Source organism: Rhinoraja longicauda, chromosome 26 (assembly GCF_053455715.1).
Source record: "Rhinoraja longicauda isolate Sanriku21f chromosome 26, sRhiLon1.1, whole genome shotgun sequence".
In the NCBI taxonomy this organism is placed as follows: domain Eukaryota; kingdom Metazoa; phylum Chordata; class Chondrichthyes; order Rajiformes; family Arhynchobatidae; genus Rhinoraja; species Rhinoraja longicauda.
The window spans coordinates 24,733,511-24,752,398 of record NC_135978.1 but is presented as its reverse complement, the minus strand read 5'-3'; the positions used below and the strand labels follow the sequence as shown (position 1 = coordinate 24,752,398).

At 45.9% G+C, this 18,888-nt stretch overlaps 1 protein-coding gene across 3 annotated transcripts in view; it reads right to left on the bottom strand.

Moving 5' to 3' along the window:
* The window catches only part of ppm1e (protein phosphatase, Mg2+/Mn2+ dependent, 1E), a 108,123-nt gene that overhangs the window by 84,295 nt on the left and 4,940 nt on the right, over nt 1-18,888 (bottom strand). For 2 of the 3 annotated variants that reach the window (XM_078422619.1, XM_078422621.1), the window contains exon 1: nt 15,807-16,089. The exons of the other annotated variant lie outside the window; for it this stretch is intronic. In XM_078422619.1, coding sequence (XP_078278745.1) covers nt 15,807-15,988 — 182 coding nt within the window. In that variant the 5' untranslated portion in view covers nt 15,989-16,089. Of the gene's footprint in view, nt 1-15,806; nt 16,090-18,888 lie in introns of those variants that run through there. 3 annotated transcript variants of the gene reach the window in all.

The window sequence follows — 18,888 nt, the reverse complement described above, 5'->3', positions numbered from 1 at the left end:
CATTCCCCAACACACACACACACACAGATACACGCACGCGCACACACACACACACACACACACACACACAGATACACTCGCACACACACACACACACACACACACACACACACACACACTCACACACAGATACACTCGCACACACACACACACACACTCACACACACACACACACACACACACTAATAAAAACACAAAATGTATAGTAACTCAGAGGGTCATGCAGCATCTACTTAAAACATGGTGGTGCAGGTTTGGACCCTTCTTCAGACTGATTCTGGGGAAGAAAAAAGCTGGAAGAGAGAAGGAGACGGAACAAAGCCTGGCAAGTAATCGGTGCATATATGTATGTGTGAGGGTATATTGATAGGCATATTGTTGGGCATATTGATAGGCATATTGATAGGCATATTGTTGGGCAAATGCCAGAAATGAAAAGGCAGAAGGTGTGAGACAAAGGAATTGAAGTGTTACAAATTGTGAAGCTAAAGGAAGGAATGTAAGTGGGAGGGAGAGGGGAGAAATAAGTGCGAGTACAGGTGGCGCACAAGGGAGAGAGGTGGAGAAAATGACAGTGGGGGTGGGGAAAGAAGGGGAAGAGTGTTTGTGGTTATGAAAAATTGAAGAATCCAATGTTCATAACGTTAGGCTGTAAATTACTTAAGCGGAATTAGAGGTACAGTTCCTCCAGTTTATGTGCAGCCTAATGATGGCAAAAGAGGAGGCCCAGGACAGGAAAGTCAGTATGGGAATGGGAAGAGGAATTACATTGTTAGCAACTGGGAGATCAAGTATTCAGCAAAACGGTTGACGTGTTACTCTTGGTCTCACCAATGTACAGGAGGCCACATTGAGAACACTGGATGCAATAAATGAGGTTACAAGAGGTGTACATGAACCTCCATCTCACCTGAAGGACTGCTGGAGTCCCTGGATGGAGATAAGGGAGAAGGTATAGGTTCTGGTGTTTCATTTTCTGTGGTTGCAAGGGAAGGTACCTGGGGAGAGGGTGGTTTGGTTGGAAAGGGGTGAGTGAAACCAAGGAGTTGCAGAGGGAGTGGTGTCTTCAGAAGGCGGAAAGGGGGGGGGGGGGAATGGGAAGATGTGACTGGTGTGGGATGACGTTGGAGGTGATGTAAATGTTGGAGGATGTTTTGGATGCGGAGTTTGGAGAAAGGTGAGGGGCAGGGGAACTCTATCCTTGTGTTTGGGGGGGGGAGGTTGAGCAAGAGCAGAACTATGGGACAAGGAGGAGACATGGGTGTGGGATCCATCTATGGCAGCAGGAGGAACCACGTTTACTAAATAAACATCTTGGATGTCCTAGAATGGAAAGCCTTATCTTGAAAGCAGATGCAGCAGAGAAAGCTTGGATAACATGCAAACAAGTTATTTCACTGTATCTTGATACACGTGACAATAATAAACCAATATCAATACAAACTATGGGTGGCACGGTGGCGCATCGGTAGAGTTGCTGCCTTACAGCGAATGCAGCGCCGGAGACTCAGGTTCGATCCTGACTACGGGCGTCATCTGTACGGAGTTTGTACGTTCTCCCCGTGATCTGCGTGGGTTTTCTCCGAGATCTTCGGTTTCCTCCCACACTCCAAAGACGTACGGGTATGTAGGTTAATTGACTGGGTAAATGTTAAAAAAAATTGTCCCTAGTGTGTGTAGGATAGTGTTAATATGCGGGGATCGCTGGGCGGCGCGGACTCGGTGGGCCGAAGGGCCTGTTTCCGCGCTGTATCTCTAAATCTAAATCTAAAAATCCACCGAGTGATAGCCTGTGATGTTCCTCAAATAAAAAGAGTTTAATCTAAGCAAGAGCGAGAACAGATGGGATGCTGGGAGGTCCTGTATTTCTGTGGAGTGGAAAACACCTGGATACCTGCTGAAAGGTGTGGTGAGAGCTGACTCTGCCATCGTTGGTATTGGTATTGATTTATTATTGTCATGTGTACTGATACAAAGCTTCAGTTTGTGCGTTAACCAGACAAACCATACCACACATGAATACATCAGGAAGTGCAAAAGAGAAAAATAAACAGTGCAGAATATAGTGTCACAGCTGCAGAGAAGTGCAGATGTTCAGGGCCGCAATGAGGTAGATTGGAAGTTTGGGAAATTCATCCCGAGCATATGAGAGATCTGTTCAGTAGTCTAACAGTGGGAAAGAAACTGTTCCTGAATCTGGTGGTATGTGCTTTCAAGCTGTTATATCTTTACTTTAGAGATGCAGCGTTGAAACAGGCCCTTCGGCCCACCGGGTCCGTGCCGACCAGCTATCCCCGCACATTAACACCATCCTACACCCACTAGGGACAGTTTTTACATTTACCAAGCCAATTAACCTACAAACCTGTACGTCTTTGGAGTGTGGGAGGAAACCGAAGATCTCGGAGAAAACCCACGCAGATCAGGGGGAGAACGTACAAACTCCGTACAGACAGCACCGGTAGTCGGGATCGAACCCTGGTCTCTGGCGCTGCATTCGCTGTAAGGCAGCAACTCTACCGCTGCGCCACCGTGACCGCCATGTGATCTTCCGTGTGATGGGAGAGGAGAACAGCGAGAATGACTAGGGTATAAATGATCCTTGATTGTGTTGGCGAGGCAGTGTGAGATGGAGTGGATGAAGGGAAGCTGGTCTGTGTGATTCACAACTAACTCTGATTTCTTGTGGGCTTGGCCAGAGCAATTGCCACACCAAGCTGTGATGCATCCCGATAGGATACTTCCTGTTGTGATCTGTGGAAATTGTAATGCTAGCCAGTTTGCCAAAACAACAGGACATGATAGATCTTTGGAATGTTGAGGGACAAATATTGGTCCATTTGAAGATCTCCTCCGCTTCTCTCCAAAGCTAGGTCCAGCGAAAATTACAGAGAGCCTTGATTTGATGTTTCATAGAAAAATCAGTTCCTCAGACACTTACACAAATCCTCACTGGAAAGTCAGATTGGATTTTTAAGCTGGAGTCTCCGGAGTAGGTCCTGACCCCAGAACCTTCAGACTCCTGAGACGAGTCAGCCAAGCAGATATCTTTGAAGAAGGGGCCTGGCCCGAAACATCACCTGTCCATTCCCTTCACAGATGCTGCCTCCGGCCCTTTGTGTTTTGTTCGAGATTCCAGCATCTGTCTCCAAGCTGGCATTTTGACCGGGCACCACCCGTACTGGATCTTTAGGCATAGGGAACCTTGCACTCTCCAGAGCATTTTGCACAGAGACCCTGACACTGCACAGCCATTGACTGGTTGAATATTGCGAGCTGGGAAACTCAGTATTGGTTCTAAGGGGTACAGGGCTTCTGAACTGAGGAGTGGAGATGACAATATAAGGAAGAGAGGTGCCCTTATTGACAGAGCCAAGGAAGGATTTCAGCCCAAAGCTTTCCTAAAAGGTTTCTTTTCAACTGGGAGGAGAGATTCAAAGTGATCTGCTGTTGTGGTTGGAAGCTCCAGAAAACAGTGCCTCAGACTGAAGATTAAATGTTAGATATTTACCAAAAGGAACAAGAAAAAACTGACGACTACTTTGCATGTACGGAACTGAAACGGTTCATTTGGTCTCTTTAGGCAAATTACAGGCTCCTGTTTGAATCCGTCACTTGGCAAGAGACACAAAACCACGGATATTAAAAAATGCAAGATTTGATCAGGGTCCAGCTAATGTGCATTGGCCGAGGGAAATAACACAAACCCTTCACAAATCTTCTCCCCAAGTAACCAGGATGTCTGTCGGCTATTAGCTCTTCTCCTCTGCTCTCCACCCAAATATAGTTAATGCCAGCAATTAGATTCCCTTCCCTGTCCCAGAACATCCTGGAAACATTAATATACCTCCAGACTAATGGACCCTCGCTTTGAATGAATGTCAGTAAAATCCAAACTTTCAAAGTCACCTCCATTATAATTGCATGATGGTTGGAGCTGCTGCCTCACTTTAATGTATATATATTATGATCTGGCACAAAGCTGGCTGTAACCAATGCCAAGAGTGGATTATTAGTCCAAACTTGCTGTGTGGAGGTCGTAGAGGTCATCAGCCAAATTTGTCCAAGATGCCTCATGTGCGCGAGACCCATCTGCCCAAGTTTGGCCCATATCCCCGTGAATCTTTCCTGCTCATGTACCTGTCCAAGTGCATTTTAAATGCAGTTATATTATCTGCCTCATTGACCTCCTCTGACATATACCTACCACCCTCTGAGTGAAAAAGCTGCCCCTCAGGTTTGTATTCAATCTTGCCCCTCTCGCCTTAAACATCGACATGGTCGGCATGAGCGGGTTGGGCTGAAGGGCCTGTTTCCATGCTGTACGTGCCTTGGTTGTGATTACCCTACCTGTGTAATAGACTCTATGTTTACCATATTTATTCCCTTCTTTTATATTTATACATCTCTGTAAAGTTATTCCTCAGCCTCCAAAGAATAAAATCCCAGCCTGCCCAATCTCTCCCTATAGCTCAGCACCTCAAGTCCTGGCAACATCCTCATAAATCTTCTCTGTACTCTTTCCATCTTAATGCTAAACTTCCAATATACAGGGTGACAAAAACTGAACACTCTATTCCATGTGTGCCGTCACCAATGTCTTGTACAACTGTAACATAATGCCCCAACTTCTATACTCAATATACCAATGTACCAAAAGCCTTCTTGCCTACCTATAGAAACATAGAAAATAGGTGGAGGAGTAGGCCATTCGGCCCTTCGAGCCTGCACCGCCATTCAATATGATCATGGCTGATCATCCAGCTCATCCATCCTCCACCTATCTAGCTGTGATGCCACTTTCAAGGCACTATTAACTGTACTCCTAGATCCTTGTGGTCTACATCACTCCCCAGGACCCTTGCAGCTGTATTCATCTCCATTTATCATTCCTCATCCTACTTGCTCTGTTGATCAAGAACCTGCTGTAAGTTTTGATAACCTTATCGATTACTATCGACAATACTACCCACTTTAGTGTCATTGGCAAACTTACTAATAATGCCCTGCACCTTCACTTCCAAATTGTTGATATAATTGTTGACACACAGCAACGGGTCCAGCACCGATCCCTGAGGCACACCACTTGTCACAGGTCTCCAGTCCAAAAAAACACTTTTCATTTCCACCACTTCTTTCCAGGAAGACAAATCTGGTTGGTTAATTGCTTGACAAATTGGTTAATTGCTTGCTCTCTCTGGATCTCATACGATCTGACCGCCAGAGCAGTCAACCATGTGGAACATTTTCAAAGCCCTTGGTAAAGTCCATATAAGCAAAGTCCACGTCCTTGCACTTGTTGATCTTGTTGGTTACTTCTTAAAAAAACTCAATCCAATTTGGAAGACACGATCACCCATGTACAAGACCACGCTATCCCTAATCAGCTCCTGTCTACCAAAATGAATATATATCTTAGCCCGAGAGTGGCCCAATTGCAATAGACAATAAACAACAGGCGCAGGAGTAGGCCATTCGGCCCTTCGTGCCAACATCGCCAAGTGCTGGGCAAGAGCATCCTATCATTGCATGATGATCCGTGGCTAGGTGTGGATCAGATCACAATGGCAAGAGAACAACTTCCACGCTGCTGCAATAAGGATGGGAATCAGATTGGACCCAGAGAGGGCACATGGATATGCAGGGAATGGAGGGATATGGATCATGTGCAGGCAGGGGAGATTAGTTTAACCTGGCATCATGATCGGCACAGGCATTGGGGACGAAGGGCCTGGTCCTGTGCTGTATGTTCTAAGTTAAACTACCTGCCAGTCAAGGTGCAAATGGGGTATATAATGAAGAGGGGTATGGATCCCCTGCCCTAAACCCAACCACACATCCCAACCCTGACTCAGCTACTGGAGGAATGGAGATGGCGGAGGAGTTTGTTCAGTGGTACTGAGGGTAATCCCTTAAAAGTCCTTTATTAACCATCATCTGTGGTTCAGGGGCCAGTAGTTTTGTATCAAAATGAGAATGCTGCCTGACCCAATGAGTTCCTCCAGAAAGTTTTTTTATTTTGCTCAAGATTTCAGAAACGGCAGTCTCCTGCATCTCCATCTTCAGGCTATTCATAATAGTGCGTGTCAACATCAGACAGCAAGCCGGGAGTTAAGAGAACAAAAGGCTAAATGCTTGGAGGCAGGTTGCAGGGAGCATGTAATGGAAGACAGCCAGTCAGCTGCAGAGGCTTAGGAATACAAGAACGCTCAACTCTCCTCTCTTGAAAAGCAAGCCCTTGAGTCCAGTGAATAGCCACAGTCCAGTTGTGATGTCAAGGGTTCTGTCAGCGAATGCAGCAATTTACTACATGTAAGGGTATTGGAGGCAGAAATCCTCACCACATGTAAGAGGTAGCCAAATGAGCATGTGAAGAGCTGCAATACTCAGGGCTACCCATCGGGAGCTAGGAAGAGGTGGTAACCTAGTCCACTTCTGACCTGCACCAATACAATGGGCTGAATGGCCCATTAGTGCTGTACATTTCTATAATTCTGCACCAAACCCACCACAATACAAGGAGGACTGACCAGGTAATTGGTTTTGGGGGCCTCTGATTGTGTGTTAAACGTTAACTTGATCTTCAAAGTTGAGCCCATTTGGAGAATCCGTTTCTCACCATCTCGCGCTGTGCAACTCTTCTGTTTCCCAGATCCTTTTGTTATTTTATCACCATCTGTTCCTTGCAATTGCATCCCTTTTTTTTGTATCTCCTGATTCAAAGCTGCCTCTGGCTCATTTCTTCTTCCAGAGGACACTCTCCACCCCCAACTCTGGTGATTTGGCTCGGGGTCAATGTACCTAACACTCCTCTCACTTACGCCCTGTTCATCCCTGCATCACAGACAGTATTTTGTGACAATTTAAAGGGCTCTTCAATTAAACCTTACAAATGTCTTAAACCTTAATAATTTGAAGAACTTTTAGGGGCCTCACGGTGGTGCAGCGGTAAAGCTGCTGCCTTTCAGCACCAGAGACCAGGTTTGATCCTGACGAAGGCTGTTGTCTGTACGGAGTTCGTACATTCTCCCTGTGACCTCGTGGGTTATTATCCAAGTGCTCCGGGTTCCTCCCATATTCCAAAGACGTGCAGGTTTGCAGGTTAATTGGCTTCTATAAATTGTCCCTAGTGTGTAGGATAGAACCAGTGTACGGATCATCAGCCCGTACTCATTGGCCCAAAGCGCCTGCTTCCACGCTGTGTCTCTAAAACTAAAAGTAAACTTTCAGAAAACGTTAAAAAAATAACACCTCCATGTGAGCTTCCTCAGCAAATTCACTGCTCCCCCTCTGTGATTCTTACAAATGTTTCCCCTGGGAAGTATTTACTCAATTCTCTTGAAACCTGAAAAGAACTTAGACCCTGTGGAGATTCCCCAGGACACTGCTTAAACCGAGAGGAAATGCAATATTTCCTCTACTTTTGGTGGTGGGGAAACCAGATAGCAAAGTTGGTCAAATTGAGGATGGGTTTGGATTAAGCCAATCAAGAGAATTTAGTTCCAGTGGCCCTCTGGTGATGAGAGGACACAGATTTAATGTGAGAGCCAGAAGAAGCAGGAGCGGCTGATGTGTGGTTTTAGAATAGAGGCAAGGAGGAATTTCTTCAGCCAAAGGGTGGTGAATCTGAGGTATTCATTGCCACAGACAGCTGTGGAGGGTTAGGCATTGGGTATTGTTAAAGCAGAGATTAATAGGTTTTTGGTTGGGAAGGGTGTCAAACGGTTCGGGAAGGAGAATGGGGTTGAGAGGGAAAAATAGATCAGCCATGATTGAATGGTGGATTAGATACGATGGGCTGAATGGCCTAGTTCTGCTCCTATGTCTTAAGGACTTTATGGTTATAGTTGGGAAGGTACTATTTGATGGATATAGATTCAATCATTGCCTTCATAAGGAAATTGAAATAAAATATGCATCGAGTTTGGGAAACAGTTGGACCAGAGAAAGCTCCAACCTGAAAAGTTGCCTACACTTTCCTTCACAGATGTTGCCTGACCTGCTGAGTTACTGCAGCACTTTGTGTTTCATGCAAGGTTCCAGCATCTGCAATTTCCTTGTGTCTCCAGCACAGACTTAATGGTCTGAATGTCATTCTGTGTCACATTATTCTCGGATTCTAACCCAGTGGGAAGTTTGATAATGGGAGACTGCACGAGGAACCTCCTGATATTTGTCTGACTAAAGCTATATCTGAACAATCAGATCAAGGTATTTAGCTTCACTCTAATACATTTTCTCTGAGGCTCTCAGCATGCGATCTATCAGCCAGAATACCTTTTCAGCCTGTGAGCTATAACTGGGAATGAAAATGCCCTTTGAGATCACCCAAGGCACTGATCTGTGAGCTGTACTGCATTTGCTATATTTAATTGTAGCAGTTTGGAAGCTGCTCCCGATTATCGTGCATGCGGCTTCCAACGCTTGAAATCCTCTCTCAATGTCAGAACCAGGGTCCCTGAGGGCTGCATCCCTCTGATGGAATGCATCCTCCCCTGGGGGGGGAGGGGGGGATTACCGTCTGAGGAAATTACAACTGCTCCGTATAGTCATTAACAATTTGCACATAAACACCATCTTGAACATCGGCAAAACACAAAATGCTGGAGGAAATCAGTGGCGCAGGCAGCATCTGTCGAGGGAATGGATATATGATGTTTTGGATCGGGATCCTTCAGTCTGAGGAGGAGTCCCGACCTGAATCGTCGTCTGTCCATTCCTTCCACAGATGCTGCCAGCCCCGCTGAACTCCTCCAGCATTTTGTATTTTGTTCACGATTCCAGCATCTGCAGTTCCTTGCATCTCTCTTTAACAATGGAACAGGTCCAAAGGTGCTTCATGCAAGCGATCATTGGACAAAACCTGGTGCATTTCAGAAGAGGCAACCAAAAACTTTGTGAAAGGAAAGCGTTTAAAGAGCATCTTTAAGCAGGAGAGAGTCGGAGAGGCTGAAAAGTTTAGGGGGACATTCCAAAGTTTAGAACTCGGGTGCAGTGTTTGAAATCAGGTGCTAGATAGCCAACAAAAATGTCTTGGGTTGAATTTGATGGACTGGTAGGGTAGGGGGGAGGGGCCTGCAGTTTTTTTTTTTTTTTTTTTTTTTTAAATAGGTGCAGGAGTAGGCCATTCAGCCCTTCGAGCCAGCACCGCCATTCAATGCAATCATGGCTGATCACTCTCAATCAGTACCCCGTTCCTGCCTTCTCCCCATACCCCCTCACTCCGCTATCCTTAAGAGCTCTATCCAGCTCTCTCTTGAAAGCATCCAACGAACTGGCCTCCACTGCCTTTTGAGGCAGAGAATTCCACACCTTCACCACCCTCTGACTGAAAAAGTTCTTCCTCATCTCCGTTCTATTTAAAAGCTTCAAATAGATTCGACCACACCCTGATGCCTGCAATGCAAAAGGTTTCTACCGATGTTCAATCGACGCCCTGCTTGCATGTTCAGGTGGCTTCCAAGTGCCCAGGTCTGCCTGTCAGCAAGAGAAACCGTCTTACAATGATCCACAAAACCTATGGGATCTTCCTGTGCACCTACCACCACATTTCCCACAAAGTACATCACCGGCTTTGGACGCCTGACATTTTGGACATTTGGTCATATCTAAAGCGCGGCATAAACGCAGGTTTGCCCTTTCTGACTCCTGCTGAATGAAGGCCAGGAGTCCAAACTTATAATAACTGAAGTAGTTTCTGCGCGCAGCAATGAGCGATGGAGGGCAATCTGTTTCAGCGAGGTTGTCTCAGGGCTGGGCTGGAGGAGGTCAGAAGGGGGTAGAATTCATCTGCTCAGCAGTGGAATCCTCTCGGTCCCCTGCGGTGACACGCTGATCCTACAGTCATCATCCAAGAAACAGCAGCTCCAACAACGCACCATTACCTCAGTGCTGCCCTGGGGCCTCAGTAGACAGTGAGGAGCTTGCTCTCACTAAATAAAAACAAGCACTGAGCTTTGCCAAATTGATGTAATGCTGAAGAGTCAAATGTGGTTAAGAATACTTTACCCATGCCTCTGGCTACTCTGCAGGTTACACACTGGAGAGCATGCGTGGCTTTGATGAGATCTGTTGATGAGATGCGTATACAAAATTATGGGAGACATAGATAGGGGAGAACATCAGAACCTTCCCCCCCCCCAGGTAGAAATGTCCAACACTAGAGGACATTGCTATTAGATGAGAGGAAAGTTTAATGAAGATGTGCAGGGCGTTTTGTTTTTACACAGAGAATGATGGTGGAATCAAATACAATAATGGCATTTAAGAGGCTTTTGGATGGAAGGAATAGAGGGATTTGGATCATGTACAGCAAATGAGATCAGTTTAACTAGACATTATGTTCGACACAAACATTGTGGGCTGAAGGACCCGTTCCTGTGCTGTAATGTTCTATGTTGGCCCTCGAGCTGTGTATTTACAACGCAAATTCTGAGGCAGGTGGAGACTGAGGCTTGGTGCAATGGAGTGGTGACTGGAATATGACTGGACCTTAGCTACAGCGAGGTTTTCCATGGGCTGCACACATCTACCTGCCACTCCAGGCATGGTCAACACATGAATGTCCAGAACCCTTTGTTGAAACACACCGCCCTCTAGTAGGAATAATTGGAAAGTGCAACAGGGTGCCACAAGCCAAGTACATTGCAGAAGGTCACTGTATGTTTCTTTTTTTTTTTCCCTAATCAGATGTGCAGCACTTTGGTCAACGTGGGTTGTTTTTAAATGTGCTATACAAATAAAATTGACTTGACTTGACTTGACTGTCACAAAGAAACACACCTCAACAGCCTTAGAAGAATATTATTGTTCAATACATTTGCAGGATCACAGCTAACATCTACATGTAAAAAAAAGTCCGTCATAACTTTGACAATACATACCTGGACAAGAAAGATGGGTTTACACCAAGAATCAAATGCAACAGAATTTCCACTCAGCCATGCAAACCAAGGTGACTTTTATTCACAAAATGCTGGAGTAACTCAGCGGGACAGGCAGCATCTCGGGAGAGGAGGAATGGGTGACGTTTCGGGTCGAGACCCTTCTTCAGACTTCCTGTGACTTCCTGGTGCTTGTCCCATTTGACTTCCTGTGCTTGTCCCATTTGTTTGTCCCAAGGTGACTTCCTGTGCTTGTCCCATTTGCCTGCATTTGCCCCATATCCCCCCTAATCCTTTTCTATCCATGTACCTGTCCCTTGCCTTCTAAACATTGTAATTATACCAGCTTCAACAGCTTCCTCTGGCAGCTTATTCCAGATACTGGCCACTCTGTGTGGAAAAACCTGTCCCTTAGGTCCACGTCAAATCTTTCCCCTCGCAGATTAAACCTGCCCCCTTTAGTTTTAGACCCCTAACCCTGGGGAAAAAACTGTGACACCCCACCTTATCTAATGATTTTAGAAACTTCTATAAGGTCACCCCCCAGCTTCATTTATTCCAGGGAAAACAGTCGACCAGACCTCTCCTTAAAACCCAAGCATGTGAGTCCTGGCAAAGTGCTTGACAGTCTTTTCTGCACCCCCTCTAGTCTAAATATCGTATAGGAAGGTGACCAGAATGGCACTCAATATTCCAGATGCAGTCTTGTACATCTGTAACATGGTGTCCCAACCCTTGCACCCAGTGCTGAGAACAATGAAAGCAATTATGCCGTATGCCACCTTCACCACCTTGTCTAGCTATATCCCAACTTTCAGGGACCAATGTTTGCTCCCCGGACCCCATCATTCACTGTGTAATGTCTTGCCCTGGTTTAATTTCCAAATATTCTACACCTTGCACATGGCCAAGTTAAATTCTATTTGCACCCACTTTCCCAAACTCATCACCAAACATATGGACCCAGGACTCAGCAACCCTCTTCCACAACTGGATCCTTGACATCCTGACCCATACACCGCAGTCGATAAAGATAGACAAAACATCCTCCATGATAATTCTCGACATTAGTGCCCCGCAAGGCTGCGTTTCCAGCCCCCTACTATGCTCCTATGACCATGTTGTCAACTTCTACTTCCATTTACAAGTTTGCAGATGATACCACCATAGTAGACCAGATCTCAAACAATGATGAGACAGAGTATAGGAAGGAGATAAGGATGTCAGTAAAATGGTGTCAAAACAATCACCTCAATCACCCTGGCCATCCCTTCTCTCCTCTCCTGTTGGGAAGGAGATGCAAAAGCTTGAAGGCATCTACTACCCGATTCAAGAAAAGCTTTTATCCACTGTTATTGGACTCTCGAACAGACCTCTCATATGCTAAGAATGAATTCCCGATCTTCCAATCTACTTGATTGGATGTTTTTGCACTTTCCCTATAGCAGTAACACCACATTTTGCATTTCATTTATTTTCTCATTTGCACTATGTGCTCATGATTTTTCTAGATAAATATACAATAATATATCAAATATTCCGTAAACTTCACAATGATACTATCACTATAATAACACTATAACTATTGTTTTCCCTCTTTCTCAGTTCCGATAAATAGACGTCCCTGAAATGCTAGATATTGCTCCTTCCACAGATGCAGGAAACATCTGTGGAGGGAATGAACAGGCGACTTCTCTGGTGTTTTGCCTAAGATTCCCAAATCTGCAGTTCCTTGCTCTCATCAGTGGATAGTTTAAGGACCATGCTGCGTAGATTTAAAGTGATTTTGCAAAAGATACGAAGCCAATACAAGGAAAAACCTATTTTTAAGCAGCGAACAGTTACTGCCTGTTCCTATGCTGTTCCTTTTTTGATGTTTATTAACAGTCTATGAACAGAAACTCACCAACTATAAAGATTATATAGAAAATAGACCAGTTTCAAACGCAATAGGCCAGACATTCGAGTGAAAATAACGTGAAAAGCCATAGGGAGAATTTGGGAAATGAGTGCGCAGATTGGTTTACAAAGAGTGGATGTAGAATTATGGACCATATACCTCTTCTTGTGCCATAACACGTATGTTATAACTGAGCAGTACGGATACCATGCTGCTGGGGAAACTGGCATTTTTCCCAAGAAAGAGTGCAACGCTGTGCTGGTGTAATACAATAGCCTTATGAGGAAAGCAGGGAATAGCATCGGCAGGATTGCCTTGCCCTTGCACTCCACAGGTGGATAGACTATTGTTCCACGTCTCAGATCTCCAAGGATATGTTCAACGAAACGCCCTCGCTTGAGGGCTTGAACACTCCATGCAAACTAGCCACCCCGGAGCTGGACCGGACACTCCCAGAGATAGTGTCACTGCCCAGTACACAAACATCGTTTCATTTCTATGCAACATGCACAACATTCTCTGCTGGCATGAGAGTTGCAGGCGATAGGGTCAGGGTGGGTGGAGAAAGTGTATGAAAAGACATCAGTGAGGGGGGTGTGCTCATGGGGTTAATATTGGTCAGCATCTGGATCAACTCACAAGGTGTCTCAAATTCCAAAGTTAACTCTCCACACGAGCAAAAGAGAAAACTGCTGGAGGAACTCAGCAGGTCAGGCATGTAGAGTTGCTGCCTTGCAGCGCCAGAGACCCGGGTTCCATCCCGACTGCTTGTCTGTACGGAGTTTGTACGTTCTTCCCGTGACCTGCGTGGGTTTTCTCCGAGATCTTCCTCCCACACTCCAAAGCCGCATAGGTTTGTAGGTTTGTTGGCTTGGTAGTGTGTGTCGGACAAGTGTTAGTGTGCGGGGTTTGCTGGTCGGTGGGGTCTCGGTGGGCCAAAGGGCCTGTTTCCGCGCTGTATCTCTAAACTAAAACTAACCCAAGTGAACAGTCGACGTTTCAGTCTGCAGGGTCCCAACTCGAAACATTGCCTCCACATATGCTGTTTTTAAAAAGTTTAGTTTATTGACACGTGTACCGAGCTACAGTGTAAAGTTCCTCCAGCACTTTGTGTTTTGCTCTTGATTCCAGCATCTGCAGTTCCTTGCGTCTCCTAACTCCCCCCTTCAAATGACCCGAATCCCATTCCAAGCCCTGATAGAAGGGAGAGCCTTTAATCTCTGACACTGCGAGAATCTTTAGTCTCTGACACATTCCAAATAAATTCCCATGCTAAGAATTCAGAGCAGAAAAAAATGCAGTTGAATTTAAACGAATACAAGCAACACATTCAGTGTGTGGGGTGGGGAGTGGTAAATCGTGAAGGGTCAATTGAGTGGAATAAAAATAACCTTTACAATGTGAAGACCGAAATACCTTTGTAACAAATCGAAGGTATTTATTCACAAAATGCTGGAGTAACTCAGCAGGTCAGGCAGCATCTCGGGAGAGAAGGAATGGGTGACCCCTTCAAGGGTCTCGACCCGAAACGTCACCCATTCCTTCTCTCCTGAGATGCTGCCTGACCTGCTGAGTTACTCCAGCATTTTGTGAATAAATACCTTCGATTTGTACCAGCATCTGCAGTTATCTTCTTATACCTTTGTAACAAAATTGTTCTCGTGAATAAAATATTCCTGCCCTTAACTGGTAATATATTGTCCAGTTGATTTTAAATGGTGACAATATAAACGATACCAATGATCACCACAAGAACGGAGATAAATGACTGGAAGTGGCGGGGGCGCGCCTGTCAGTTTCAGACGGCAGAAGGAACAACTCTCAGCCGGAGAGTAATAGCATCATGTGTCTCCGCCGTGAGAGGAGACGACTGCGAGAGGAGTCCGCTCCCTGAAATCCATTCGTCCATGCACGCTGCTTTGAGCAAATGCACAAGGATGCGCCGACGAGTTAAAGCCGTTGACTTATCTGCCTGCTACCAAAGGATTTCCCCAGTTAGTGAAGTGCGAAGCCACGATCTATCTCATTGGGATCGGGCTGCGAGCCAAGTCTGCCCTGACATTATTAAAAAAAACTCGGAATGCAAACATTAAAACATGAACACATTCGCCATACATTTTTTTTTTTAATCGATCACTGTCTCGCCACGCTTTTTTTGTGGGGGAGTAATAATATGCAGTAATATGTGTCTGTAAGTGGCACAAAGCGACCCATTAACCGGCTACTGCCTGCTCTGTAAAGTGTCAGAGTGTGTACTCCGAGGATGCACTCGCCTTTTAGAAACACGCACTCCTGCAACTTCACTGGCAACTGCAACTTTTCTTCTTTTTAAAAAAACCTACTGTTTGCAGTCTGTGTAAATAAATGCGCGTTAAAATGTGGGAATCCTTGCAAACGTTGGGGACTGCCGGGTTTAAAACTAACAGCAGATTAATCGGTCATTCCGATGGGTCACGCTGAGCCTTTCCGAATTAGTGGTTTAGGATAAGCTCGGATAAATACTCACAATGCTATGTGCCTTTTCTTTGTGGTTTTCCAATTGCCTCTGACTGCAAGGGGAGTCAAAAATTGTTTGTATATTTATCACAGTCTCCCCGCTATACAAGCCCCCTCTAACCCAGCCCAGCCCCCCACTGTTACAGGTTACTACACCGGAGCTTTCAATGTCATGTTCGCGTTTCTCCAACACACAATGCATGAAAAAGACCGTTCCTTTCACAACAAAGATCAGGGCGCTTTAAGCCCCGCTAATCTAACAAATACTCTCCATTTTTTTTTTGTTGTAATCCTCTCCAATTGCATTACATTTTAATACAATCACCAGTTGGCCATCAAGACAAATTTAATTTGCTCTCGGCCCTTCCCCCTGCAAGCAGAGCTGCATATTGTTTGACGTCTTGACCTTCAGTTCGCGACGCTTGCAAAATACTTTAAACCACGCTCTCCCATCCCAATTGTTCCCCCCCCCGGTTCAATGCAAACGCTGCCTCTTGTACATTTTAAGTGTGATATCGGTACTTAACTATCTACAGAGATGCTGGAGGCACAGGTCCAGGCACTCTCCCTCCACCTCGTCCTCCGTGATGTGGTTGGACACAGGCCGGAGTGGCAGCGGGTCGTCTTCGCCCAGGGGCCCCCGGAATTCCCGCAGTAGCAGCTCCAGGAACCTCCGGAAAGCTTTCTCCTCGCTTGCCGACGATGCCATCACTTCGCATTCCCAGAGCCCGGCGGTGCGCACACGATCTGGGCTCAGCTTGAGTCTGCTTCTCAGTGACAGAGGGTTGGTGCGCGCCCCCGCCTCACACATACACACACACAATGCTGCTGCGTGCGCGCCCCCGCCCCCACCCACACCCCCACCCGCTTTGCTACACGTGCGCGCCCCCGCCCCCACCCCCCCACCCGCTTTGCTACACGTGCGCGCACCCCGGACGCGGGCACGCCCCTTCAGGTGCCCGGACCCAGCGCCCACCTGAGCACCACTTACCAGCTGCCCCTGCCACAGTCAGCAAGGAAGAAACAGCAGCAGAAAACATGCTGGAAACACACTGCGGGGCAGTCAGCATCGGTGGAGAGAGAAACGGGGGTCACGCTTCAATGTTTAAAAGCATTGAAAAGCACAGTTGAAGCATGACCCCCCGTTTCTCTCTCCGCCTTCTTGGACTGCCAGACAATCTGCGCCCACAGTACCAGTGGTCGATGAAGTCCAAGGGTTGAAAAGAAGGTTACTGCACTGTGCTGTTCTATAATTCATCAGCTGAGGGAGGATAGCGAGTAGTGTTGAGGGGGGGTGCCCATTCCCGTTTAACTGGATGCTACAAGATTTCATGGGGTCGTAGTCATACAACATGGAAATAGGACCACTGGCCCAACTTGCCCAAGATGCCCCATCTACACTAGTCTCACCTGCCCATGTGTGGCCCATATCCCTCTAAACCTTGCCTGTACATACCCCTGCCCAAATGTCTTTTCAAAGGTGATGCAGTATCTGCCTTAACTACTTCATCTGGCAGCTCGTTCCATATACCCTCAGTACGAAAAAGTTGCTCCTCAGATTCCCATTAAATCTCCCGTCTCACCTTAAACCTATGTCCTTTAGTTCTTGTTTTCTCCTACTCTGGATAGACTCTGTACATCTACCCTATCTATTCCCCTCGTGATTTTATACACCTCTATAAGATCACCTCTCATCCTCCTGAGCTCCAAAAAACAAAGTCTCAGCCTGCCCAACCTCTCGTTACAGTCAAGCCCTCAAGTCCTGGCAACATCCTCGTAAATCTTCTCAGCACTCTTTCCAGCTTAATGTTACACTTCCTGTAGCAGGGCAACCTAAACTGAACACTGTACTCCATGTTTGGCCTCACCAAAGTCTTGTACTACTGTAATATAATAATAACATCTTTCCTATAGCAGGGTCTGGACTTAAAGTTGAGGATTCCAAGCCATATTCTTTGCCAACAATGCCCTCTCTCCCGGATGCCCATCACATCCATGCTAATCAAAATCCCCATTTTGATTCTAAAACCAATCGCCTGCGTTTAGCCCACATCCCTCTAAACTTTTCTTACCCATGTACCTTTTCACCATTCAAATGAAGCTTAAGCAAATGATGGGGCTGAATTTGTATTGTGCCTCTAATGACTTGAAGGAATGCCAAAAGTTTTCCAGAGCATTTCAGAGCCATTAAGGCATTTTTAGAGATGCAAGCATCGTACCAATGTGGGAAATATGCCAGGCATTCACCCAGAGCAAGGTCCCCCACACAACAATCACTTAACGACTATGAAATCTAAATTAGTAAATTGAGAGACAATAATCAGCAGGGATTGCATAGAAAATGTGAGTCCCTGTACTGTGAGCAAATTTGGGCCCCGTATCCGAGGGAAAAATGTGCTGGCTCTGGACAGGGTCCAGAAGAGGTTTACAAGAATGATTCCAGGAATGAGTGGGTTAGCATATGATGAGCGCTTGTCAGCACTGGGCCTGTACTCGCTGGAGTTTAGTTTGAGGGGGGACCCCATTGAAACTTATGGAATAATGAAAAGCATAGAGTGGATGTGGAAAGGATGTTTCCACTGATGGGAGAGTCTAGGACCAGAGATCACAGCCTCAGAATTAAAGGGCGCTCTTTTAGAAAGGAGGTGAGGAGGAACTTCTTTAGTGACTTTAGTTAATCTGTGGAACTCATTGGAATTCATTGCCACAAAGACCTATGAAGGCCAATTCAGTGGATATTTTTAAGGCAGAGATAGACAAATTCTTGATTAGAATGGGTGTCAAGGATTATGGGGATAAGGCAAGAAAATGGGATTAGGAGGCAGAGATCAGCCATGATTGAATGGCGGAGTAGACTCAATGGGCCGAATGGCCTAATTCTATTCCTAGAACTTGTGAACTTGTGAAAATATCTACAAAATAGTGCTCAGATCTTTTATATCTTTTGAAAAAACTGACAAAGGCTTTTCGTGGAATATTCACAAAGCTGAGGCCATTCATCCCATCAGGTTTGTGCAAACTGAGAGAAAGTCAGACAGCTTTATCCCTGCCAGCATCTGGGCCACAAAATCTACATGGCTCCTCAACTCCACGTCAAAATAAAGTGTGCCTGGGCCATCTGAAAGATAATACCACTAGCAGTACCACACTGCCTCAGTGCTTCACTGATGCACCCAGCCTGCAAAAGCAAGACTGAACCCAGAATGAAACACATGTGATCTTCAGGGCACATTAATTCAGGGCACTCTCTGCTGTTTGTTCCAGTTAAAGATTCCCAGGAGCTTTCAACTTAAGAATATGGAGCATTCTCAGTGAATCAAGCCAACATTTCTTTACCCCCCAAGCATCACCGCAAACAGACCATCTGTCTTTCATGCAGTGGACGCCAACATTTACTCACATATTATCACAACAAGGAAGGAAACATTTGTCCCATCTAGGTTTGTGCTGGCTTAATAGCGTTAAACCATTCCCTCTCATGCCATCCTCTCACATATCCACCAAAGTACGCCTGTTCATTCCCTCCACCGAGTTCCTCCAACACTTCACGCTTTGCTCTACATTCCAACATTTGCAATCTCCTTGAGTAATTAATTGACTGAAAGATAT